The 27,229-nt window shown below is 40.4% G+C and overlaps 1 protein-coding gene and 1 pseudogene across 3 annotated transcripts in view; one reads left to right on the top strand and one right to left on the bottom strand.

Moving 5' to 3' along the window:
• Window positions 1-4,552, bottom strand: part of DNAJC15 (DnaJ heat shock protein family (Hsp40) member C15) — a 61,281-nt gene extending 56,729 nt beyond the window's left edge. For both annotated transcript variants that reach the window (XM_081129740.1, XM_081129741.1), the window contains exon 1: window positions 4,176-4,552. In XM_081129740.1, the coding sequence (XP_080985866.1) occupies window positions 4,176-4,280 (105 nt within the window). In that variant the 5' untranslated portion in view covers window positions 4,281-4,552. The remainder of the gene's footprint in view (window positions 1-4,175) is intronic.
• Window positions 4,553-14,033: 9,481 nt separating this feature from the next.
• Window positions 14,034-14,651, top strand: LOC308553212 (large ribosomal subunit protein eL21 pseudogene; annotated as a pseudogene). Its single transcript has one exon. The product of its transcript is annotated as a large ribosomal subunit protein eL21 pseudogene (transcript).
• The last annotated feature ends 12,578 nt before the right edge of the window (window positions 14,652-27,229 follow it).

The following is a 27,229-nucleotide window of genomic DNA, read 5'->3' as shown; positions in this document are numbered from 1 at the left end:
TCCCTAAGGCATTTTATTCTTCCAAAACAGCATAAGCCATAAATAACTTTTCAGATAAATATAAATTGCCTGAAAGTGTTATAAAATGCTAAAACTTCTATCTTGAGACGGCAACATTTAAGTTCAAGATAGACAACAGTTATACCAGAGGGAAATTAACCAGGAAAAGAATTATTCTTCTGCCTCTAAAAGGGAAGTAGTCATTGTAATGGAAAGGAAAGATGGAGACTAGTCACCCACTCAACAAACATTTATTTATAGCATGTATAACTTTCCATATAAATATACAAACATTATTTAGCAGACACCAGGCCTTATGCCAAGTTCTACAGAGAGAACAGTGAGACAGACAGACACAGATTATTGTGCTCCCTCAGAGACTAACATAAATATGCATCAATATGTTAGAACCAAACAGCCAAGATTTTTTAATTAAGTTACTCAATAGTAATAAAAGCTAATAGCTGTTTATTTAATAAACAATTAAGTGACTACCATGTGTCAATTATGATGTTAATCACAGCAGATAAAATTTCTTGCCTTAAAGATTTCACAACCGAGGTTCCTGCGCAAATATAATGTTGATACATTACAAGAAATATTATAATTTTAAAAACTGTATCAATTTCTAAAGAAATACATAGGCTAAAATCACTTAATTCTACTAGGGAAAGGGAACTGAAGTCAGGGAAGACTTCCTCTATCAATAAGCTGAACCTTAAACAATGAATAGGAGCCCTGGCCAGTATGTCTCAGTTGGGCATCCTCCCATGCACCAAAAAGTGGCTCGTTAATTCCAGGTCAGTGCACATGCCCAGGTTTCGGGTTTGATCCCCAATCGGAGTGAGTGCAGGAGGCAACAAAATGATTTTTCTCTCTCCCCCTCTCCCTTTCTCTCTCTAAAAAAATCAAAAACATATTTTTCAAAAAATGAATATGAGTTTGCCAGGCAGTTTCAAATGGAGGAGAAAACTATAAATCACAACACAGAATATAGCACAGTGTAAAGGATGGAAAACAGGGCTGGGTACAAAACTGTTTGGGGGTCAGTTCATTAAAAGCCCAGTATAGTGCCCTGAGGAAAGTTTGGACCATGGTAAATTTATAAAAAGGGATGGTACCATTATAAGGTCTGAATTATAAAAAAAAATAACTGATAGCAGTGTGGAGATTAAAAAGGGTAAAATATCAGAAGCAAAAAGACTAGTTTTTACAGGCCACTACATTAGGCCAGGGGAGAGATAAAGGCTAAGAGAGTAACAGTGGGAAGGGAGGGAGAAGGAAATTACAGAGACCAGGATAAGTGGCTGATGAACTGAATGCTGGAGGTAAAAGAGAAGTGGAGTTGAGTATGGCATTATTCAAGGTAAGAGAATGAGCATGTCCGCCAAGAGGATACAATGCTAATTTTAGATGAGCTGAAGTTTGTATTTTGAATTTATTAACTCCATTCACTGAAAGAATAGTTCTTCTCATTCCTTCCCATTCCAGAATAACATTTATCATTCAACAATCTCTTTTTGGAATGCTTACTACATATCAAGCACCATTATAAATGCTGGAAATCAGACAGCAAAGAAAGTTCCTATCCCTGATGCTTACATTTTAGCCCCCATTTACAATATAAAAAGCAGCAAGGAAAAAAACCGACAAAGTTAAAAATATGGATATACAATACATAATCCATGTGTGATTTCTTCAAAGGGAAGCCTCCAGGTATGTTTTAAATCAAATTGGAATTGAAAAATAGTAGAAGTGGTCTTTTTCAGTAATGAGTAACTGATAATTATGTGTTTGATAGGTTTTAGCCTTCATTTATTAGGTTTGCTCATACTGAAACATGTGTGGCTAATTTTCTTATACGCTGCACTATCCCAGCAATTTTCAATCTTTTTCACCTCATGGCACACATAAGCTAATTACTAAAATTCTGCAGCACACTGGAAAATATATTTTTTGCCGATCTGACCAAAAAAAAAAAAAAAAAAAAGGGTACAATTTTGATTCATTCACACCAAATAACTATTGTTGTTGTACTGGCTGTTGTCATTTTTTTCTTTGACAACCTAAGGGAAAAGAGGTCAGCAGTACCCATAAGTAGTCAGGTTATCGCATGTTTTAAAAATTCTTGCAGCACACCAGTTGAAAATTGCTGCACTATCCTAATAACACTAGGAGTTATACTATTCAGGAAAGTACTAGAAACTAAAAGGCTATCACTCATACACAGTGATTTTTGTCCAAATTGCTTTAAAAATTGATGCTATTCTCTTTTTAACTTTAAAGTTTCTTTCCTACTTTTCTATGAGAACCAGCTTTGCTAAAGCAAAGTTTTACCATGACCTCTAATTATTAACAATTAATTGTAAGTTACTATTTTATTCAAGGTACTACACGGGTATTTTTGCCTACATTTTTCTATTTTTAACCTCTTAAACACATTAAGTCTTAGTTCCTAAAGAGAAGCTTACTTGAGAAAAAGTTATTTAACATCTACTGCAGATATATATTTCAAAAACTTAAAATTGCATCTTTTTAAAAAAATGTATGAAAAAAAATTTTTGACTCCTTGAAAAACTTTTTTTCTACTATTTTCAAAAAGATTATTGAATATGTTCCACACCTTGGTCATTTATTCTTTCTTAACACTTACCCTTTGTCAATTTCCCATCACTTTCAGTACTTCCAAATTCCCCAAAGTTACCATCATCAACTCTCCTATCTTCTACCTCATCATTGGTCAATACTTGGACCAATGGTTCCCAACAGAAGCAGAACAGGCCTTTAGGGGCATTTTGAAAATCTGGTGTCACAATAATTTGGGTAGAAGGTAAGACACTTGGATGGAGGACTATTGATCCTGGAAGTCCTAAAATGTATGAGACAAACCTGTACAACAAAGAACTGTCTGCATCCCCCCAAATTTGAAAGGTCTACTGGACATTAAATAGGCAAGATATATCACTGTGGGCTGGAGTAGCAGGGAATGTGGTGTAGGAAAGGGATAAAACAGCCATGTTTCTGGACTTTCCCCATCTGATTCATTCTTCTTACACACAGCCTGACAGAACCTCACAATGGCCCTACCTATCACTTGTTTGCTTAAAACTCATTAAAATGGCACCACTGCCCTCAAAATATCCCAACTCTTACATGTGGTTTAGCAGGTGCTTCATATGTTCTAGCCCCCAGTTATCTTTGGGAACTGCACTGATCAATAAGGTAGCCATTGGCCACGTGTGGCTTCTGAGCGCCTGAAGTGTGGCTAGTCCCAACTGAGAATACACACTGGGTTTCAAAGACAGTGTACAGTAACAATTTTTATGTTGATCACCCGTTGAAATACTATTGTAGATATACTGCATTAAATAAAATACACCATTAAAATTAAATCACCTATTTCTTTTCCCTTTTTTAATATGGCTACAGAAAACTTACAGATCCATGTGACTCACACTGTTTCTACTGGATGATTCTTTTTCGCGGTTCTACATTTCAGCCTGAATGCAGTTTCCAGCTTGGGCCCCTTTCTCTGGCCTACGACTTTGGAAGATACTGTATTACTCGTGCCTGAAACACTTTTCCTCTTCTCTTCGCGGAGTGAACTGCTCCCTGTTCTTCGATTGCAGTGTTGACTGCTTCCCCTACGCAGCCTCCCCTGGCCTCGCTCCCAGCCCCCAGCCCCAGCCCCAGCCTCAGCCCCCAGCCCCCCCAGCCCCCCCAGCCTCAGCCCCCAGCCCCCCGGCCCCCCGGCCCCCAGCCCCCAGGCCCCGGCCCCAGCCCCCCCGGCCCCCAGCCCCCAGGCCCCCAGCCCCCAGGCCCCCGGCCCCAGCCCCCAGCCCCCAGCCCGGACTGCGGTCTCCTATGTGACGCAGAGAATCCCTCCTACAGCGCGTACAGCGCCCTATCTTCAGCTGCCTCCTCTTCTGGTCTGTGTCCCCGAGACTGGAAGCCCCCTGCGGGGACAGACGTGCTCCGCACACGCCGGGTTTCAACGCTAGGCACCGCGCAGCGTCGGGGCTGAGGAACTCCGCGGGGCAAAGACGGGGAATGAGCGCGGGGAGCGCGGGTCCGGGGGAAGGAGGCACCCAGGCGAGGCAGGCGCTGGGAGGGGGTCCCGGGGCTCTGGCGGGCGGCTAAGAGCCGGAGGGGGCGGGAGCGCCGGCACGACTCACCAGTCCCCGGTCGATCTCCGCGTCCGGCCGTTGGGTCGAGGGCGGCGAGTACTCGGCGTAGCGGAGGCCCTCCCCGGCCCGGGCAACGCCGCCGGAGGCCGCCATGGCTGTGCGGCCGCGGGAGACGCCGCGCGCGGGCGCCGCCTACGAGACGCCGCAGGGACAAACTAGTGGCGGCGCTTTGTTTCGCGGGGCAGCCGAGGCCGCGCCCTCCGCGCTGGGGGAGGGCGGGGGTCACCGGGAGCCTCTGGAGCCCCTGGTTCTCGCTCGAGCTCGGGCCTGCGTGTTAGACTCGGGGCCGAGTCCCCCGGGACGTGGAGGGTAGTTTGTTTGTTTCAGATTCGCGGGTCCAGAGCCAGCCCTAGGCCTCCGGGCGCAGGGCGGGGCGGGGCGGGGCCTGGCCGCTCCCCGGGGAGCACCGAGGGCCGGGCGCAGCCTGCGGACTGTGCGGGTCTCCTCGGGCCGCAGTGCCTGAAGGCTCCTGGCCCAACCTGCCCGTCCTGGCTACCCCCGGCTGCTGGTCATCCTTCTGTTTAGTACAATACTCCCGTCCATGCAAGCAGTATTAGATGGGATTTGCTTACCCCTCCCCCATAGGAAAGACTATTTTAACGATGAAATTGCAAAGAATAAATCTCACTCCCCACAGATGGTTATTATGTACTGACTTGGATATAGAAAGACCCACTTTATCATTAATTTTTAATGCAAGCTTTTTTGAGCAAAAATGAACCAACACATAAAGCCTGTATCGTGGTTTCCAACTCCTGTGCCAACTTGGCAGAATTTTTGCCCTTTATACCCGTTGCAAAAGCAGCTTACAAGAAAAGAAATCTTTATTTTTTCCTATTCTTGAATTTAACGTTTTGAGGGTCTATTAACTTATTCATTTAGCTACTATTATTAGCAAGCCCAAGAAATTAGGGCCTATAAGAATTTAGTCTCCTAGGGAAGATAACGCTGACACAGAGTGATAACAATCCGTGCCAGAGCATGTGCAGTGTACAGAGTACACAGAGAGCTGGACTAGGATGGACGAGATCTGAGTCTAGTGTATATTCTTTTTTTTTCTAGGGTTCTGTCCCTGAGCATGCCCATTAACCTCTCCAAATTTCCCCTTATCTGTGGAAAGAGAGTAACGTTTGTTCAATAGTTTGACTCAGGGAAGTAGTAAGGATAAAATGGAAAAAGATATGGAAGTAATTTGTGTGACTGTACAATGCACTTATGAAAAGCATCACTACTACAGTGCTATCGGCATTTATGGGAGGGAATTGCTTCTTTTAACCAGAGTCATCTGAGAAGGTTTGCCAGAGGCTTGGCCATTGAGATGGTCAATAAAGAAGGGGTAAGACTTCTTTAGATGGAAATTGCAGCTGGAAACAAATGCAAAGAAATTTAAAAGATGGTATGTAGGACTGGATAAAAAACACAAGACTCTTCAGAGGGAAGGAATTGGGATGTGCAAATTGCCAGTTATAAAACAGTCACAGGGGACACAGTTAATAATATTGTAATAACTACATATGGTGTCAAGTGTATATATGGTGACTTAACAGGATGATCACTTCATAAGTGAAGTAAATGTCTAATCACTATATTGTACACCTGAAACTGATATAATACTGTATGTCAACTGTAACTGAAAACTAAAACAAATTATTATTTTTTAAAAAGACCAAAGACATGGTCATATTACAGAAACTAATTTTCATTAGACTGATGTACAACTATCAAGGGCACTGGTGAACTAAGCAAATGAATTCGACTAGGGCCCACAAGTCATTCACTTGTTAGTCAGTTTTAAAGAAAAGTCTTCCACAAAGACTATTCAGTTCTCAGCCTTTGGTTCTTTGCTAAGGTAAACCTTACCTGGAAAGAAAGAAACAAGAGCAATAAAATCTTCTGTCTCCCCACAGAATCTCTTCCCAACTTAGCTAAACTCACTTCCCTTGCTTCCCTGAGAAGGAGCAGAAATGCTTTTTGAGAAACCCGAAAGGGAGGCCACATTAAATTTTCACCGGCCTATTTTTATTAGTTATACCACTGCAAAGACAGATTACATTATTTATGTTCAATAGAGGTTGAAAGAAAAGCTGTCATTGGTAAAGACATCCTGAAACATCTCAGTAAAAACATGTCTTCAACATTTGTTTTTTAAAAAGACTTGGCGAGTGTTTCATCTTGAAGGGCCTTTGCTGGTGTCTGTTCTGAAAGAGCTGCTTTTAATGCCAGTCTTTGCAGTTGACACGCATCATGATTCCTGCTACTCAGATTGATAACCATTGGACCTGGCTTCGAAGAATGATGCAGAAAGGATATTCAAGTAGAATCTACAGATGTTTCAGGATTGTTTCTCGTATTACGTTTTTCATCATTCGCAAACTGATGGCCATTTCTGAAAGATACTGGGAGTCAGAGGAAATCGCCATGATCCAACTACGTTATCAGAGCATTTTATTAACAAGGATCAAATTAATGACTCAGTAATGAAGGAACTGACAAGACACCACCTCAGAATGATCTTAAACTACACCTGGACACCTTTGGGCCTTTTTAAAGTCTCTTGAGCACTTTTAAATAGAAATAAATTCTGGCTTTACAAAAAAAAAAAAAGGAAAGACTTTTGACAAAAATTCAAAAATTGACTTCTGTGTGCCTCCGTTTCCTCATCAGTAAAGTTGGAGATAATAATAGCACTTCCCTTTCAAAAATTAAATGAGTTAACTTTTGTAGAGCAGTTAGAACAGTGCTAGATACCTAGTGTGAGGACCCACCAAGACCGAGGCAGGCCCCTAGGCCCCGGGGCAGGACAAAAGGCATACATGAGTGACTCAGTAAACTGCGGGGGGTGGAGGCAGTTCCAGGAATTAACTTAAATCGGTGGGTTTGATGAATACCAGGTGCACTCAAGCTTCAGGCGCCTGTGGTTGAGAAACATCCTGAGCCCACCCTTCCTAAAGAATTTATAACCCTTCTAAGGACAATGATTGCTTGCTCACTGTAGCCCTATATAAGCTTGTTGTAAATTTAGATCAGGGTTCGAGTCAGAATTCCACTGCGTTGGATACGACTGAACCCCAGCTAGCTGGAATAAAAGTCCCTTTTGCTGTTACATTATCAGCTCTGGAGTGATTGTCTTTCCGCTGCATAGGGGATCTGATTCTCGGACATAACACTAGTAAATTCTATAACAGTGTTAGTTACTATCTTCTTTATATTACCTCTTTTACCTATTTGTTTCCATGTATATTTCCTTCTTACTGCTCCCCCCCCCCCCCGCTCCAAAGTTGTGTGGTTGTCTTGTCTTCAAAATGATAAAATTCAATTAAACATTACATAGTGATAAAATATAAGTATGGGGGACAAAGAGTTGTTTTTACAAAAATGAAATTAAATGCTTTGGAATGATTTGATAAAAGCAAGGTTTTTTTCCTTCTATTTTTAGAAAGCTGTCAAATGGTGGGCATGGGAAAAGAATCATAGAAATTGAGTGTGGTTGTACATTGTTTGCTTTTAAAAATGCCTTGTTCCCCCTTTATTTTAAACAAACACTTAGAGGATAGATTATTACTGTTGAAAAAAATCTGAGCTAGAAAGAATTGGAGGACCCACACCCAAATAAAAGGCCCTTGGCCCTGCAAATATACATAGAGTCCATGAACAGCTCTCATGTATTTCTATTGTGATATTAAAACTTCATAGGGGGCGAAGGAGATGGTGTCATTAGAAAAAAGTCTAACAAAGCTCTTTAGGGGAAATAATAAAAAAATAGATTGAAAACCAGAAGTTTATGTGATGTTTTAAAAAATAATGTTTAAAGTATGTCTCATTATTATGATCCCAGATTTTAATTGGTTTTTCAATTAATTCACCACTGTCTTGGTATGGTCAGAGTAGAGAGCTCTACTGTGTGACAAAGTGCAGAGGGCACAAAGGAGAAGGAGCCCAAAAAGACCGAGGAAGGAGAGATCATACCCAAGAGGGTGAGAGGATACCGTGAGAGGATAAATACAAACTTGCTGGATTGGAAAGAATGAGGTAGACTTGGGGGAACAAGCTATGAGAAATCATTTTATATAAGCAGTAGTACAAGTAATTCAGTGTTGCTAAAGCTTAACGTATAAAGAAGACAATGAAGATGGATAAGGGTAGACAGATAACCAGACAAAAGTCAGATATTGAACAGCTTTATTGAATAAGCAAAGGCATTTAGAATTTATTTTATAGATAACAGTAAAACATTTAGAATTTATTTTATAGATAACAGTAAAACATTGAAACATGTCGAGTGTAGTAGTGACATGATCAGATCTACATGCTAGGAAGGTCATTCTGGTAGCGAAATGGGAGAGATGGGCCTAAACTGAAGGAGGATCAGTAAGAAAGTTATTGCAAGTCTCTGTGTTACCAGACTGAAGGGGTCCATTTACCTATGTGTATCAAAGCCCAGTAAGACACAAACAGGAGTTTGCAGCCAAAAAAGTAAGGGTTTATTAATTGAGGAGATGGCACCATGCCTGGACTCAAATATGAGCTAATGCTCAAAGACCTGGCTCCCCCAATGGCTTCTAGGGGATGGATTATATAGGGGAAAAAATCATTTGTCATGCTGGCTAAAGGAGTTAGGGTCATGGTCTCTACTGATTGGTTGGTGCTAAGGTAGGGGATAATTGATCATTGCATATGGTCCTTATGTCCGCCATGGAGTCTTTCTGTCTGATTTCTCAAGGATTTGTTGGATGGAATCATTCTGCTTTCCTGAGTCTGGAGCTAAAGCACGACTAAGGCCAAGATGTTATCTTTAGTTTGATTGAAACCTATCTCTGTAGTCAACAGACCCAAGACCTTGATCTTAAGGCTCCTAGATGCTGACCAGAATCTCACTGTCCTTGAGGGTTTAATGATTAAGCAAGGGAGAGGGAGGTGGGTGAGTCAGGGGGCTGGGTGAGGCCAGTTTGAGTCAAAGGGGAAAAAAATCAAAATAAAAAGCCAGATTAAAGAAAACAAGGTTTCTGCAAAGTTACATCTGAGTAAGAGCTGTTGAGGCTTAAACTAGGGCAGTGGCAGGGACGTGACAAGGAGAGGTGTAGTAACCTTTATTGGTTTCCTTCCCACATTCAATTTCTCTCGGCCTCATCCTACAAGGAACCAAGGACTGACTTTGTCTCCTACTCTCAGGGTGAGCCCTGATTGACATAAGCCAACTAATGCATCCCATCATTCTAGCCATGGTGTTTGTTTTATGGATGGGCATATACGTGCTCCGGAATATTGGGTTTATAGGAAGGTTTGCTGGGTGTTTCTGGGAAAGCAGCTTCATCCCTCTTCAGCTGCACATGAACAGATAAGTATGAAGCCTTAATTGTGGTTGGCAATCATTTGACAGTCATGGGCTAAGGTGACTCTGTAATTTATCATCCAAAACTAGGTGACATTTAAATGAAATATAGTGCCATAAATAATTACGTTAGGGCAATGGATGTAACTGGAACTGCCCTGGCAAACCAGAATATATGGTGCCCCACTGTTAGAAGAAGTGGCCCTAGATGAAGCAAACACCATTGAAAGCCACAAAGAGATTAAAAAGAAATTATGAAGTAAAAATTCCCCTTATTTTTATTTGTTCAGTTTCAGGGAGAGGGAGACAGAGAGATAGAAACATCAATGATGAGAGAGTCATTGATCAGCTGCCTCCTGCTGTTGAGCCACACTGGCTGGGCTGAAATTAAAACTTTTTAAACTAAAAGCAGTTTATGGCCTGGCTGGCATAGCTCAGCAGTTGAGCATCGACCTATGATCCAGAAGATCAGGGTTGGGTTCCCAGCCAGGCTCAATCCCCAGCAGGAGGCTTGCAGGAGGCAGCTGATCAATAACTCTCTCATCATTGATGTTTCTCTCTCTCTCTCTCCCTTTCCCTTCCTCTCTGAAATCAATAGAGATATATATGTATTTTTAAAAAGTTTTATTTTCATACCATCTTTTGTGGTTACTTTAGGTCTCCTAGTTTGCAACACAGGCCTCCCTGAGCTAGTCAGGTTAGCATGTGGTCCTTTTTCGTCCACAAACAATTGTCAAGATTCTGTCGCAATTCTTTTTTTTTTTTTTTATGAGTATTTTAAAGCAAATCAAGATATCATGTCATTTCACTCTGAATATTTCAGTATGTGTTCCTGCTAAACATGGACATTTTCTAACATATCACACCACTGTAATACCTATTAAAAAACAACATTCAGAAAATAGTTGTGAATGGAGGGGGTGGGAGGAGGTGGAGGGGGTCAGTGGGGGGAGAAGGGAGGATATCTGTAATACTTTCAACAAAAAAGATAAATTTAAACTTTTTTCTTTTTAAAGATTTTTTAAATTGTGTTTTTTGTTTGTTCGTTTTTTTAGAGAGAGAGGAAGGGAGAGGAAGAGAAAAAAACATCAATGTGAGAGCAAACATGGATTAGCTGCCTCCTGCACACCCCCTGCCAGGGACTGAGCCCATAACCCAGGCATGTGCTTGACTGGAATCAAACTGGCAACCTTTCAGTGCTGGAACAACAACAACAACAACAACAAAATACATTCAGCTGAGTAACTTTGAAGACAGACATAATTGGCTTTATTAAGTGACTAATGAATTGGGCAGCATCTCATCTAGCATCTAGAAGGGGCCTTCTGAGGAATTGTACAAAATGGAAGGTTTTCATAGGCAGAAGGAGGGTGGGACTAAGAAGTTAAAAGAGTAGATTATTTCTGGCAAGGACACCTTCCGTTAGGGCAAAGGTGGGGAATGTCCAGCCCTTAGGTCGTATGAATCATTTGTTCTGGCCCTTAGGTGGGACTTGAAATTCAATAAATCTAGGGCTTTTTCCACAGCTAATTTTTTTTTTTTAATTCTCACCGAGGGTATTTTTCCATTGCTTTCAGAAAGAGTGGAAGGGAGAAACACATCTATTGGTTGCCTCCTGAATGTACCCTGACCAGGCCTGGGGACAGGGATCGATCCTGTAATAGAGGTACATGCCGTTGGCCAGAATTGAACCCATGACCTTTCAGTCCTTGGGCTGATGCTCTAACCACTGAGCTGAAGGGGCTAGGACCATAGCTAATTTTTAAGTTGATACTTTTGTTTGGCCTAGGAATGATGTTATAAATATCCAAATGGCCTTGGCAGAAAAAAGTTTCCCCACCCTGCCTTAGGGAAGGCATGGGGTTTTTATCAGGCAAATTACTTCGTTTTCAAGGATCAGGAAATTCCAGACTGGTTGGTTTAAAATTCCACTCCCCAGAGAAGCAGAAACTGCAATTAGGGTTGATATCTCAGGACAAGTGATGCCATTTGGGGCCTGTGGCTTTTCTTTTTAATACACAAAAATTATTAATAACATTTTATCTAATATCCATTTCTTATCCAGATTTCCAGAATTTGTTACAAAAAAAGCTTAAATAGCTGGTTTGTTCACATAAGGATTCAAAGTCCACAAATAGTAGTTGATGTTTATGTCATATCAGCCTAATTTAATCACAAAAATTCTTTTCTCCACATTGTTTAGTGCCCTTAACTTGTTGAAGAAACTGTCACCCTATATTTAAGCTAGGTTTTAGTTGGGTTTTCTGTGTTTGCAAACAAAGCATGCTAGAGACAGAGAAGAGATACAAGTCAGGAGAGTGGAGTCATGAAAACCAAGGAAATTTCAAGAAGAATGGAACAGTGAAAAAGGCCAGATACATACAGATAAATCGAGTAAGGTAAGGATAAAATATGCACACCAAATTTGGCAAGTAGGTGGCCACTGGTAACCTGAGCAAAAGGGGTTTCATCCATACTAGGGAGATAGTGATTATCACCCACCCCACATTCTAGAATATTCTAGAATATATTCTTTTTAGAAAACGTATAAGGAGAGCAATATGTAATCCTATTTCTCCATGTATAGATATCAGAGAATTTACACAGCAGAAAGAGAAAGAAAAACTAGCTAATTTGGATTTTATTATCAATCAGATGATTAGGTTTTGAAAATAACTATTTCTCACTCTTGGATATTCATTAAAATATTCATCCCTTGGAACATAGAATAGGAAGACAATGAAATGCTCTGCTTCTTCCCCTTAATATTTCACTAAACTACCTACATTAGGAAACACAACTGAGGAGTGTTTTCAGGCAGGGCTTTATTTCTAATCTTACAGGATATTTAAAAGACAAAGAAAAGAATTTAAGGAAGTCACTAGAGGATAAGCCAAAAAAAAAAAGTGTTTTCATGTTTAACTTCAACATGCATTTTCAGTTGCAGTCGCCTGACTGCCAATAGCTGGCAAGCTGGCTTTGGCCTATGTCAAAGGCAGTAAAATAAGTGTCATTCACGGGGTGGTGACGGAAAATGGGTAACGACATTATGTAGATTTGTCTAATGGTCATCCAGAGCAGCATCTGCTGCTCAGGTGCCAGCTAGAGATAATCCCACGAAAGAAAAGCTGGCACCGGTACACACGTGTAATTTTCTGGAGCCAATTTACATTTTGTGCTTTTGTCCATCTGAGCCAAAACAGCATAAACAACGCCAAACCCAGTTTTCTGATTATTTCCAGGCTGATTGAATCTGGCACATGACATGGTTTTATCTAATTAACCCACATGTGGTACAAAACAAAACAAATTTGAAATGGAAAGCTCTTTCTGCCTTTACTGAAAGACTGAGGTGAATATACAATTATTTTGTCCTTGTTTTCCAGCCAGATTTATAGTTGAGAGGGGTCTTTTTCACTAGACAGCAAAACAAGTTTTGTATATTACCCACCTATTTTAATGAAAATTTATGTTTCATATTTAACCAAATCCAGTCCTTCCCTTTCTCTCTCTGCCCCAAAAGGAGGAAAAATGTGTCAAAGATTTATTCCTCATTACAGTGTAGTAGGCAGTTACCTAGGCATGAACAGAGTAGGAATGACAGACCAGGTGCAGAGGGTTTCCAGGGTGGAGAGCCCTGGGTGCCCAGCAATGGGAAAAACTGTAAGCCCTGGCATGGCCACTCCTTTAAGCATTAGCCCCTGGAAGGTGACATCTAGGATTCAGCTGTGTTTCAGTTCTAGGCCCAGAGAAGCAGCAAAATCCGATGGAGTGATGCCATGACCGATATCAAGACCAATCAGTGGAGACCAAGGCGGGGGGGGGGGGGGGGGGGGGGGACGACACGGGACACGACACCTGGAAAGTTAATGAATGTTCCATTGGGATTCTCCCCTGAGGCCTCCAGATAAAAGCCCTGGGTACAGGGACCCAGTGAGGCTCTTTCTGTGGAGCTGGCTGAGCCTTTCTCCACCTCCTTCCCCCAGGCGTGTTTTCCTTCATCTCTTTCTCCTAAGCTCTGAGGGCCCTTCTATTGCCTCTGTAACTTGTTTCCTGAGCCTATTTCTTCTACAGGTCACTTCTACCTCTGTGACTTTCTAAATAAACTTTCTCTTATATTTTGAGTCTTGGCTCTGAATTCTTTCTTAGCCAGAACTCAGGTACCGAGCTTGCTGAACCATGGTCTGGTCTAACAACACTTGGTGCCATTTTTTCCGAAGCTAGCAGTAGTATAATAGTAAATAATTTGGTCTTTGTCCCTGGTTCCTGGCACAAAGTTCCTAAAACCCTTGGAATTTCCAGTGTTATGAGTGTCTTTTGTTATTCATAAGAAGCTCCTTTTTACCACAGTCTGAGTTTATGCTAATGGTGCCCGAGGGTGGGGTTCCTAGTCTCTGGATCCCAGGGTGGCCAGAAAGACTAAGTGATTAGAAGGCTGGAACAAGGTGGAGTTTGTGCTTTGCTCACATTACTGTTGCACATATTTAAACACCTTGGCCTTTCGGCCGGAACCGCCATCTGCCAGTAATTAGCCAAAATGACCAATACAAAGGGAAAGAGGAGAGGCACCTGCTATATGTTCTCTAGACCTTTTAAAAAACATGGAGTTGTTCCTTTGGCCACATACATGCCCATCTACAAGAAAGGTGATATTGTAGACATCAAGGGAATGGGCACTGTTCAAAAAGAAATGCCCCACAAATGTTACCATGGCAAAACTGGAAGAGTCTACAATGTCACCCAGCATGCGGTGGGCATTGTTGTGAACAAACAAGTCAAGGGCAAGATTCTTGCCAAGAGAATTAATGTACGCATTGAGCATATTAAGCACTCTAAGAGCCGAGATAGCTTCCTGAAACGTGTGAAGGAAAATGATCAGAAAAAGAAGGAAGCCAAAGAGAAAGGTACCTGGGTTCAACTGAAGCTTCAGCCTGCTCCACCCAGAGAAGCACACTTTGTGAGAACCAATGGAAAGGAGCCTGAGCTGCTGGAACCCATTCCCTATGAATTCATGGCATGATAAGTGTTAAAAAAAAAAAAGACCTCTATACTGATAAAAATGTTTCTCTTAATTGTGTAGAAGTGTGGTATCCCTTCCCCCCCAAAAATAATTAAAGAAAACTTTGTGCCCTGAAAAAAAACACACACACAAAAACACCTTAGGAGTAGAGACTCAACAAGCTAAATGGCCACAAGAAATAAAAGATGACCCACTACATGACTTGTTTACCTGGCTACCTTCAGAGTTAGGAAATTTGGTTTGATTTCTCTTATAGATAATTATCAAGATATTGGTAGGTTTGCTGATTCTTTTTGTAGCACTCTAACTCATAGTGTATTGTCTTTCCCACTGCTTGAATTCATCTGCTCATACTAAAATTATGGTGGCACAAAGAATAGAAATGATCTATCAAGCCCTACCTCCTTTTAACTTTGAATGATTTGAATGTTTTCTGCTATACATAAATTGTTTGCATATCCATTTGGATCAAGAAGATATAGACTAACTAGGCCCTTAATTCTGATTGCCTCTTGCCAACTACACTTGATTTATTAATTGATGCCTGCACTTTAACTCAACAAGGTCTGTTATCCATGTTAATACAAATGGAACCTGAATGGCTATAAAACAATGGCCAACTATAATGGATGCAGAAGCCCAAGCTAAACACCCATAGGACTCTTATTGGCCTCCTGGGCCTTGGAAATTTTTAGATGGGAAACAAGTTATGACACTGTATTTTACTTATTTTTTAAATTGATTGAGCCTTTGTTCAGGCACTTTTAAAAAAATTATGTTTTTGTTGATTTTTTAGAGAGAGATGGAGAGGAAGAGAAAGAGAAACACAGATGTGAAAAACATTGATTGGCTGCCTCCTGCACGTTCCTTACTGGGGATGGAGCCCACAACCGGAGCATGTGCATGTGCCCCGACGGAATCAGACCTGTGACCTTTTGGTACATGGGATGACGCTCAACCAACTGAGCCATACCGGCCAGGGCAGCACTATAGTTTAATAGCTCAGGCACCCCCACTAAATCCTAAACTAAAACTCTCAATATTTTAACTGGCTGGTATAGGAACCATTCTTAATAACACTCGAGTACTTTCAAAGGGAAGTATATGGGCTGCATTAAAATATAACAGTACATGGGAAACTCATCTCATTGTCAGGTCATGAAAATCAAAGAGGTAAATGGTTATGCCCTCACTATATGAAATTCTGAATTCACTAAAACCTGATCTATTTTATCTACCCCAACAAACAATAACATATGATACACGGGAAAGAGACATTTTTGTTGGGAAGGATTAAGAATTCTTCTGTTATTCTAAGTAACTCCTATTGTAATTGATATTGTTGTAATTAGCTAGTTACTAATAAAAGGAGCAAAGGGAAGGCCAGATATTATAGGCATGTCACTTGGGCAGCTTCACCAGAAAGCTGAAGCTTTGCACTCCCTAGGGAACTGCCGGCCTATTTATTCCCTGCAGAAATGCCGGGGGAAGGGATCCAACAAAGAGAAGATAGACACATGGCCAGTAAAGATGGGGTGACATAGGAAAGGTACTTGTCTGTCTATCACAACTAGGAACAGAGATGGTTGGCCAGAATGGGCATGGCCACTGCAAGCAGGCAAAAATTTGGGAATACACAATCCCCTAAACAAAGGAATCCTCTCTCTTGTTGCTCTAGTTGTGCTTGACTCTTGGCTTGTGGGGCTCTTTTGCTCCTGCTTCCCTGCATTTGACCTATGGCCCATGGCCATGTAGACCTCACATACAATGGACTAATGGACTTCAGGGGGGAAACAAATTAAACTAGCTTGATGCTGGCCTGGACCAGGCTCCAACATGGAAAGGAAGCTCTGGACACTGGCTCTGATTTTAGCTCTACCCAAGCCCCAGCTACACTTTTTCAATGACTGGATTAAGGGAAATGGGACTTTGTAAACCCAGGGGTGTAATTGCATGGAAATAAAGCTTTCTACCATATCTCACCCTCCCGTGGGGACCTCTGGAAATGCCTAGCCCAGTAGTACCCCAAGGACCCCACTTCCATAAGCAACAGGGGGAGATAAGCCCGTCTCCTATCTTGTAACATAATGACACTAAATTTATATTAAATTCTATAGGAATGTCTTATTATACTGAGGTTATAGGTAAAATAACTTTGCCTGAGGCTAATAAAACTTAAAACAATATTAATACTGAGATCAAATATACTGACAGATTGAACTCAATCCTGCCCATGAAGTTATTTCTATGGAAACTGGCCAGAAGAAAAATTATAACTTTTAGATCATGAAATAACTAAAATTCTTTTGTTCATAGCGCAGAACCTATCATAAAGTACAGATGTCAATAGATGAAGGGGGAAAACACATTATTAGTTTGATAAAAAAAAATATGATGACATATGTGAAGGGTTCTTGGCTGGCTGGGATGTTTACTCCCCTCAAGCTCAGCCTGAGTTAATATAAGTCATACAATTTTTAGAATTTATGTTATTGAACCACTGTTATTATGCCTCTTTTGTTATGTAAATGTTATACTAGATGCATAAAGTAAAAATTAATGTGGATGCATAAAGTAAAAAATAAACTTGGATCATGATAGCTCACAGGTTAGAAATGATCCAGAATGTTTTTAATAATGAAGGCCAATAGGACCTGACTGCCTCCCGTTTATTTACCCTTTCCCTTCGGGGAGAATTTGGGCTTAGTTCACATACCATGGTCATAGTCTTGCCCCATCCCCAATGGTCAATCATTTCTGCAAAACAACACTGATACTGTGACTTCCTAGAATGAGCTTTCCTACCACCATGGGACCACGTTATCTAACCCAAAGGTTGATCATCAATGAATTCTTCAGATTGATTTATGACCAAATGGGCGAATTGTGAATGAAAAGGGGGCAATGTGACACACTTGACAAGTGCAGGGATAACTAGCTGGTCAGGCCACCATGGATGATGAGGTCTGGGTTTAGTGTGTGATAGGGTCTGGGCAGGTGGAAACTCAACCAGTGAATTCTCTGGGGGGCCAGGGCTGAGGAGAGATGATCCACATGCTGAATAGATTGGTTACATATGAGGGGACTGAGCAAATAAGTAAATATCCTGAAGATAAGGAATCGGGTTATTAATTTTTGAAGGTAAGATATAAAAAAAGGAAGATTAGAAAAATTTTGTGCTATTTGATCAGAATTCATTTTATATTTATATCAATGTCTATTTGTATAGTTTTCTATTGTGAGAAATTACTGCAAACTTAGTGGCTTAAAATGATACCCATTGCCTGGCCGGGCGTGGCTCAGCAGTTGAGCGTCAACCTAGGATCCAGGCGATTGGGGTTTGATTCCTGGTTAGGGCACATGCCCCGGTTGTGGGCTCGATCCTCAGTTGGGGGCTTGCAGGAGGCAGCCGATCAATGACTCTCTCATCATTGATGTTTCTGTCTCTCTCTCTCCCTTGCCTTTCCTCTCTCTGAAATCAATAAAGATGTATTAAAAAAAAAATGTTTAAAAAATATGATACCCATTTATGAGCTCACAGTTCTGTGGGTTAATGTAGATGAAAAGGAGTCACATACTAAACCTGACAAGCTCAGAGGAGGCCTGCATGGAGGCCTTACAAACTCAGAGACCTAAAGTAACCACATAAGATGGTCTAAAATTAAAACTTTTTAAGTAAAAGCAGTTCATGGCAGGTATTTATGTCCTAAGTCAGTATTTTTCCCTAACAAAAGTCCATTTTTACCTTAAATGAGCCTGTCTATTGTCTTTTTGTATCTGCATAGCATACTTTTGGAATGTTAGAGTAATTTCCCTTTTTCAAGACCCCTCAAAGCACAAGCACAGCACCAGAGTGGAGACCACAAATTCCCTCATTGTTATTGTTACCATGTTAATTATTGACTGTTAACTATCTATCCTGTATTCACCTGTGTAAAAGAAGTATGTGTTTATCATTTTACTTGTTATCCAATCCCAGAGATTCTGCCCTCCCCCCAAATCTATCACCAATGGGTTTCATGTAACCCACTAAGTTTTCTCTTTTGATTGTAAGGTATAAAATTAGGTGCATAACTGCCACTCTGGATCGTAATCTCAATTCATTGAGGTTTTGCTTCTGACAATTGTCAGTTTGGCTCAAATAAACTCATAAAAATTCTCTACAGGTTTGAATGTTTCTTACATTGACATTAGAAATCCAAGGGGGGCTGGTCTGGGTTCTATCCTCAGGGTCTCACAAATCTAGGTGTTGGTCAGGCTGGGGTTTTTATCTGGAGACCCTGGGAAAGAATTGGCTTAATTCAGGTTGTTTGCAATTGCAGGACTGAGGTCCCTATTGTCTTTCTGGCTGCCAGCCAGGTCCATCCCTAGCTACTTGAGACCGCCTACATTTTTCAAGGTGTTGTCCTTCCATCTTCAAGCCAGTAACAACATGTCAAACCTTGTGCTTCATGTCACTCCTGCTTCCAGCTGGATAAAACTCTCTGCTTTTAAACGACTCACCTGTATAGGCCAGGCTTACCCGAATAATCTTATTTTAAGGCAAATAACTTAGAACTTGAATTATATCTGCAAAATTCCTTCACAGCAGTACCTGTACTAATGCTTGATTGATTAAAGGAGCACCAGGAATCTTAGGGAAGCTACATTCATAATTTTATCTACTATACTATTTATCAGTGGATCAATAGATATCTATATGAAGAGATAAAAATGTATGTATGTGTGTGTATATATGTAAATATATATACATTTCCTATATATGTCTTTTGAAAGCCTAGAAGCAATGATGTTCCATTAAAAAAGAGCATATTTTGCACCCAAATGTTGGTTTCTAAATACCAGACCCCACTAAAATGAAACAGGGCTCCTCAGAGAAATAAACAATTCCTTGGCTGAAGCAGGAAAAGTACAAGATAAGCCTGGAACATCTTGTTATACCAGAAAGTAAGGAAGTGCTCAAAGAATGATGAAGACATGTCAAAAGATTACAGGGGCTCCCCTGGCTGGTGTGGTTCAGTGGTTAGAGTGTTGGCCTGCCCTCCAGAGGGTCTTGGTTTCAGTTCTGGTCAAGGGCACATACCTGGGTTGCAGGTTCTATCTCTAGGCCCAGTCAAGCACATGCAGGAGGCAACCAGTTGATGTGTGTCTTTCATATCGATGTTTCTCTCTCTCTCTCTCTCCCCCCCCTTCCATTCTCTCTAAAAATTGATGGAAAAAGCATCCTTGGGTGAGCATTAGCAACAAAAACAACAAAAACAACAACACACCCCGTAAAAGGTTACAGGGCTCTCACTGGCCAAATGTGAAAATCAAAATAAATAATGACAGTAATGGATTACAACCCACAGAGTAAAATAAATATCCATGAGTCTTATTTATATAACTGAATACATAAGGGAAAAGGGAAACGTCTTCCTTAAAGCAGAATGTCAGTTAATAAATGTTAAAGGAAAAATGGAGTTAGAAATGACTATTTTGCAATCATAAATGATTCAGGCAAAGAACATCAATTGATGCTAAGACCAGTAGGTAAAAGTTTGATGAGAAATAGGGTATTTACATAGCCTCAAAGTATTTCCCCACAAATTGCATATCAGTGGCTTATTAATTATTCATTAACTATACAGTGGAGAAACCCACCATGTACCAACTTAACCAAATGCTAATAGAAATGGGACAAACTGCTATCATATGTTTCCCAATATAATGCATTGAGAAAAGCTGAGCATCTCTCTGCTGTGGTATTTCTGCCAAAATGCATAGCCTAAGTTGAATCTTGAAGCAACATCCAACAAATCTTTGTAAAGGACACTCTGCAAAAGTACTGGCCTGTACTCTTAAAAAAGTGTCAAGGTCGCCCGGCCAGGCATGGCTCAGCGGTTGAGCATCGACCTAGGACCCAGGTGATAGGGGTTCGATTCCCAGTCAGGGCACATGCCCAGGTTTTGGGCTCGATCCCCAGTTGGGGGCGTGCAGGAGGCAGCCGATCAATGACTCTCTCATCATTGATGTTTCTATCTATCTTTCTCTCTCCCTCCCCTTTCCTCTCTCTGAAATCAATAAAAGATATATATTTTTTAAAAAGTGTCAAGGTCATTATAGACAAGACAAACTCGAAACAGTTCCAGCTTGAATGAGATCAAAGACACAACAACTAAATGGTCCTCGATCATGAAGAAAAAAAGGGGAAAGGGGAGAAGTTTGCTTTTTTCTTTGCTTTGTTATGAAGGATTTTTTGGAACAGTTGGCAAAATTTGAATGGACTCTTGTTGCTTAGATGGTAGTAGGCATGTTAATTGCTTGATTATTATGGTATGCCAGGGTCATGGGGAAGAGTGTCTATTTTTAGGACATGCACACTAAAGTATTTAGGAGTAAGGGGATTATGTGCCTACAACTCACACTCAAATGTTTCCACAAAAAAGTTTTAAAAACCATGTTGTGAGTCAAATTGTGTCCCCTAAAGAGATCTGTTGAAGATCTAACCCTGTACCCGTGAATGTGGTGGGATTTGGAAATGGAGCCTTTGCAGATATAATCAAGTTAAGATGAGGCCATACTGGATTAGGGTGGGCCTTAAATATCATGTCCTTATAAAAAAGAGGGATTTGGAGACACATAAACACACAAGGAAGAAGGCCATGTGATGGCAGAGGCAGAGATTGGAGAGATGCAGTTATAAGACAAAGAAAGCCAAGAATTTCCCACAAATACCAGGAGCTGGTTGACAAGCATGGAACAGATTCTCTCTCAGAGACCCCCAGAAGGAGCCAACTCTGCTGACTTGAACTTCTTGCCTCCAGATTGTGAAGCATACATTTCTGGTGTTTTAAGCCACCCAGTGTGTGGTACTTTGTTATGTCAGCCCTAGGAAACTAGTACAAACCCTTTGTTTGCTTGCTATTAATATCAGTGTATCATGTATGTCATTTTTGGACATAATATTCTAAAAGAGCAGTTAAAAGAGATATACAAGAATGTATTGCTATGCACATGTAAGAAAAATGTGTCATTTTGCTATGTACATATCTGTCATCCACAGACTTGAATGTGATTTCACTACATTTGCTATAGTCTGAATTTTTGTGGCCCCCCCATCGCCCACCCTCCATCAATTCGCAGGTTGAAATTCTAACCCCAGTGATGATGGTATTAGTAGGTGGGGCCTTTGGGAGGTGCTTAGGTCTTGAGGGTGGAGGCCTTATTAATGGGATTAGTGCCCTTTAATAAAAGAGTCCACAGAACTCCTTTAGCCCAGTCTGCCACGTGAGGACACACAAGAAGTCTGTGACTCGGAAGAGGGCCTCACCAAACCATGCCGGTGCCCTGATCATGGACTTTCAGTCTCCAAAGCCATGAGCAATAAATTTCTGCTCTTTATAAGTCACCCAGTCTATATGTTTTTTTGTTGTTGTTATAGCATTCCAAATAGACTAAGATGATACCTTTTAATCCTTACTTCCTTGCTAAATAAGTATTTCCTCTAAAATGTCCAATATGACTAAACAGAGCTGGATTGTGGGGAGAGCAGTAGAGAGTTACATGAATTAAATTTGAAGCCTGATTTTGGAACTAACAGAACAGGTAAAAGTGCCTAATAATATGAGACACATAGTAGTAGCCCAGTAACTGTGTGTGTGTGTGTGTGGCATTAATTCTGAGTTGCTTACTTTACCTTTAAAATTCATAGATTTTATCAGGATAAATAATGAGATACCAAATGTAAAATTTCTTTTTAACCTCTCAACCTTTCTATAAAGAACAGTTACATTACCTATAAAAATGTCACCGTCTCACTAATACATGCTACAATGCTATTTACAGATCCAGATTGTGGAGTATGCCATTGTTAACTTGTTAAATAATAACTATAAAAACTTTATAATTTCTAGTGTAAAATGATCACATTTGGCCCAGAAATCATGTAAAAGCAAATGGGTAGGACAGGAATTAAAAAGAAGGAACTTGAGGTTTAGAGGAGTCCAGTAATTTGCTAAAGGTCATGTAGCTTTTAAGAAGAGACAATGTGAGTAACTTTCCTGTTTAAAATCTGTACAATACCAGTGTCAGTCATCTCTTTAGCACACAGTTTAGCATTCTGACCAGAATTAAACATCTGGTTTGAAGCACAGGTTGTTGTTGGTGCCTGAGAACTAATCCACCTATTACTATTTATAACATGATACATTTGATTGCTTAATTTATTTTCCCAGTGGTTTAAAACTCAACCTTGGCATTTCATAGTCCAGAAACACGTTTTTCTTGAATTAAATGCACCTTAGAAGGAAATAACAGCATGATGACCCAAGGCCTTTCACCTCAAAAAAGTATTGCAGGAAAACACAACTAGGAAGTGGGAAACATTGTGCTTTTATTTGGGCTTCCGTTTTGTTTTTGTGGTCAGATTCTCTGTGAATATGTGAAGTTTTGAGACAAAATATGTTAGATTGCTTTACCTAAATCGAAACCCCAAACCTCTAATGCTGAGAGTACAAACTGTACTACTTTCTAGCACTGTACTTATTCTTCCTACATTATAGTCACATTACTTTATGAAGAGCAAAATGGTGATGTGGGTTTGCTCTTAAAAATGCTTTCATTTTTCGCCAGACTGTGCCACAAAACCCATCTTGTGGATGTGACATCCCTGCACTCCAGCCACAAGAACTGTGTGATCTCGTCAGGGTGAGCTGCACGGGGTCCAAGCGGAACAATACTCCAGCAAAGCGACATACCAGAAACGTGTTTGGAAGGAGTTCTGAAAGCGCTGTCTAAACAGAAATTCCTTACATCCGGAAACAAATTTTATATCCTTACTTTTTCCACATACTCCTGAAAAGTGTCAGGTATTAAATTCACTCCAATCGCCTAGGTTTTAGTACATTCTGTGTGCATATTTTGTCATTCTTTGCTCACAGGCTAGCTGATGAGTCTCCTGCTGTCTTACTCTGTCACAAACTACAAAAAAGCCCAATTGTCCTACTTGCATTCAGCCTTATGGTCTTAGTCTAATGTTCTGACAGATGACATACTAGAAGCAGTTTACAATATATAGAGAGTATACAGATGTCAAATTATGTTGTACACATGAAATTTGTATGTTAACCAATGTTACTTAATTAAAAATGAATTAATTAAAAATATGTTCAAGACTTCTCTTTATACTCTGTCTATTTTTCAGCCTTCTAAGCTATCATTCTGTTATAGTATAGTAACTTCTCTCTAAAATTTTCCTGGACACAAAGCAAAGAGCTGCTCCTAAAGGTGCTAATAGTGATAACTTACTAATTGTAGTGTTCTGCATCTACAGTGCTGATTCTCAACCTGGGCTGGACATTGCAATCCCTGGCAAGCATTTAAAACTCCCAGTGTCCAGGCCGCACCCTGACCAATTAAATCAGAATTCTGGGGTGGGACCTAAGCCTCAGTAATTCTAAAGCTCCCCAAGTGATTACAAAATATAGACAATATTGAGAACCATTGAGGTAGAATATGAAGAGCTGGATACTAGCAGCTGGTCAACAGGTTTTCTATCATGTCTAGGACTATATTCCTGATTGGACTTGAGATTTGGAGGTTCAGATGAGTCTGTTCTTACACTCTCAGTGTTGACCCCACTGGAACATTGGCTGGGCTTGCTATTACCCATGCATTCTTACTAACTAACCAGCCTCAGCTTGGCCCTGGAGTGGGCAGCGAGAGAATTCTAGTTATTTTTCAATATATTTTCTTCTCTTCTACTGTAGTAATAAAATTGCTTCTATAATTTAAAGTTAGGATCAGGGACACCCAGACTCTTTTCTGTCTAAATTTACTTCCCTAGAAATCTCATCCAATCACTTGGTTTTAAATACACTCTCTATGCTGCTGAGTTCCAAATTTATAACTTCAGTCTGAATATCTTTCCTGAATCTATACTTGTACTTCAAAAACATTCTACTTGGATGTCTAGTAGACGTTTAAAACTTACCACGTCTACAAGTGAGCTCATGACAATTCTCCCTCCTCACCACCACTCCCAGAAACCCCCCCTTCACAGTCTTCCCCAAGTTTGTTGATAGCAATTCCATCATCCCAGCTACTGATGCCAAAAACCTTAATAACATCCTTGACTCCATAACTCACATCCAATCAGTTCTTGTTTATTCTACTTTCAAAGTCCTGTCCATTATACTTTCAAAACATATCAAGAATCTACTATTTCTCACTACTTCTATTCCCATCATGCTTTCACAAACCACCGTTATTTCTCATGTGGATTATTGCAATAGACTCTCAACTTATTTTCTTGCTTCTACCCTTGCTCTCCTCAGTCTGTTCTTTTTTTGGACTTTAAATAGTTTTTATTTTATTTTATTTATTTATTTTTTTAATAAAATATATCTTTATTGATTTCAGAGAGAGGAAAGGAGAGGGAGAGAGAGAGAGAGAAACATCAATGATGAGAGAGTCATTGATTGAGCCCACAACCCGGGCATGTGCCCTGACCAGGAATAGAACCCCGATCGCCTGGATCCTAGTTCGATGCTCAACCGCTGAGCCATGCCTGGCCGGGCTTTATTTTATTTTTAAATCACAGTGGACTTACAATGTTATATTAGTCTCAAGTGTACAACCCAGAGATTAGACATTATATAACATCCCAATAACTCACACCTTATACCATACATACTTATTACAATATTATTGACCATATTCCCTATGCTATACTTTATATCCATGTGACTTTTCTGTAACTACCAATTTCTGCTTCTTAATGCCTTCATCTTTTCCACCCATCCCCCAAATCTGCTCCCATCTGGCAACCATCACAATGTTCTCTGTATCTATGAATTTGTTTCTGTTCTGTTGTTCATTTATTTTGTTTTTTAGATCCAGTTGTTGATAAATATGTATTTATTGCCATTTTACTGTTATTATTTTTTATCTTTTTTTCTTATTCTTAAAGAAGATCCTTTAACATTTCTTGTGTTACTGGTTTGGTGGTGATGAACTCCTTTAGCTTTTTCTTGTCTGGGAAGCTTTTTATATGTCCTTTGATTCTAAATGATAGTTTTGCTGGGTAAAGTAATCTTGGTTGTAGTTCTCTGCTTTTCACCATTTTGAATATCTTGTACTAATCCCGTATGGCCTTCAAAGTTTCTGCTGAGAAATCATCTGACAGTCTTATGGGAGCTCTCTTGTAGGCAACTAACTGCTTTTCTCTCGCTACTTTTAAGATTCTCTCTTTGTCTTTAACCTTTGGCATTTTAATTATGATGTGTCTTGGTGTAGGCCTCTTTGAGTTCATCTTGTTTGGGACTCTCTGTACTTCCTGGACTTGTATGTCTTTCCTCACAGATTAGGGATATTTTCCATCATTATTTTTCAAATAGGGTTTCAATACTTGCTCTCTCCCTTCTCCTTCTAGTACTCCCCTGATGTGAATGCTTGTTCCCTCAAAGTTGTGCCAGAGGTCCCTTATACTATCCTCATTTTTTTGGAATTATTTTTTTCTTTTTGCTGTACTGATTGGATATTTTCTGCTCCCTTATCTTCCAAATCTCTAATATGATCCTCTGCTTCATCTACTCAACCATTGATTCCCTGTAATGTATTCTTTATTACAGTTAATGTATTCTTCATTTTCAACTGGTTCTTTTTTATGTTTTCTATCTTTGCCGCAATTTTACTTCAATTGCACAAATAAAGTTAGTGTGCAGGAAATTTAAATGAAACAGTATAGTAAAAATAGCAGAGAACTGAAAACTCTAAAAAGGCAGTACACCTAAAGCGTGAGAATTTGACATTCATTAGTGTTTCATTTTCAGTTTTGATTGACACTTGATGCTTTCAAAGTTCAAAACTAACTTTGAAATCAGGATGACTATTCCGAAGAGATTTCAGCACCAGCACGAAGATTTGTACATTAAGTTGTTTTTTTTTGTACAATTATGTTTCCTATCTCTTTGTTGAAGTTTTCACTACGTTTACTCTTCCCCTAAAATGATTGAGCATCCTTATAACCAGTGTTTTGAACTCTGCATCTGGCAGATTGCTTGTCTCCATTTTGTTTTATTCTTTTCCTGGAATTTTGTTCTGCTTTTTCATTTAGGACATGCTTCTTTGTCTCCTCATTTCATCAGCCTCCCTGTGTTTGTTTCTATGTATTAGGTTGAACTGCTATGCCTCCTGGGCTTAGAGTGACCTTACGTAGTAGGTGTCTTGTAAGGCCCAATGGCAAGGCCTCTCTAATCACCCCAGCTGGTCACTCCAGATGTGCTCCCCATGTCGGGTGTCTACCCTTCTGTTGTAGTTGAGCCTTGATTGCTGTTAGCACCTTATAGGGAGGGATTTACCCTCCAGTCTTCGAGGACTGCCTGTGACCAGCATGGAGGTTCAGCTGTGTAGGGGCTAACACTACAGCACAGGACTCACTTTAGGGGCGCTCTGGTGCCTGGCATGAACTACAAAGAAATCTGCAGATGGCTGCTATTTGTGCTGGGCTTGGAGGTGCCGAGGAGAGGCCAAGCTGTGAATCAAGGTCAGCTGCCACTAGTGCTGGGCCTGGAGCCACGTAACAAGAAGTATGGGGCATGCAGAGGCCAGATGCTGCTTGTTCTTTTTGTTTTGTTCTGTTTGTTTTTATTTTTCAACCAGTTTTCATTCAATACCATTCTGCACCTGTTTCAGATGTACAGCAAATTGGTC

The sequence above is a fragment of the Miniopterus schreibersii genome (genome assembly GCF_964146895.1).
Source record: "Miniopterus schreibersii genome assembly, chromosome: 2".
Classification (NCBI taxonomy): Eukaryota; Metazoa; Chordata; class Mammalia; order Chiroptera; family Miniopteridae; genus Miniopterus; species Miniopterus schreibersii.
This window is presented reverse-complemented; position numbering and strand designations above follow the sequence as displayed.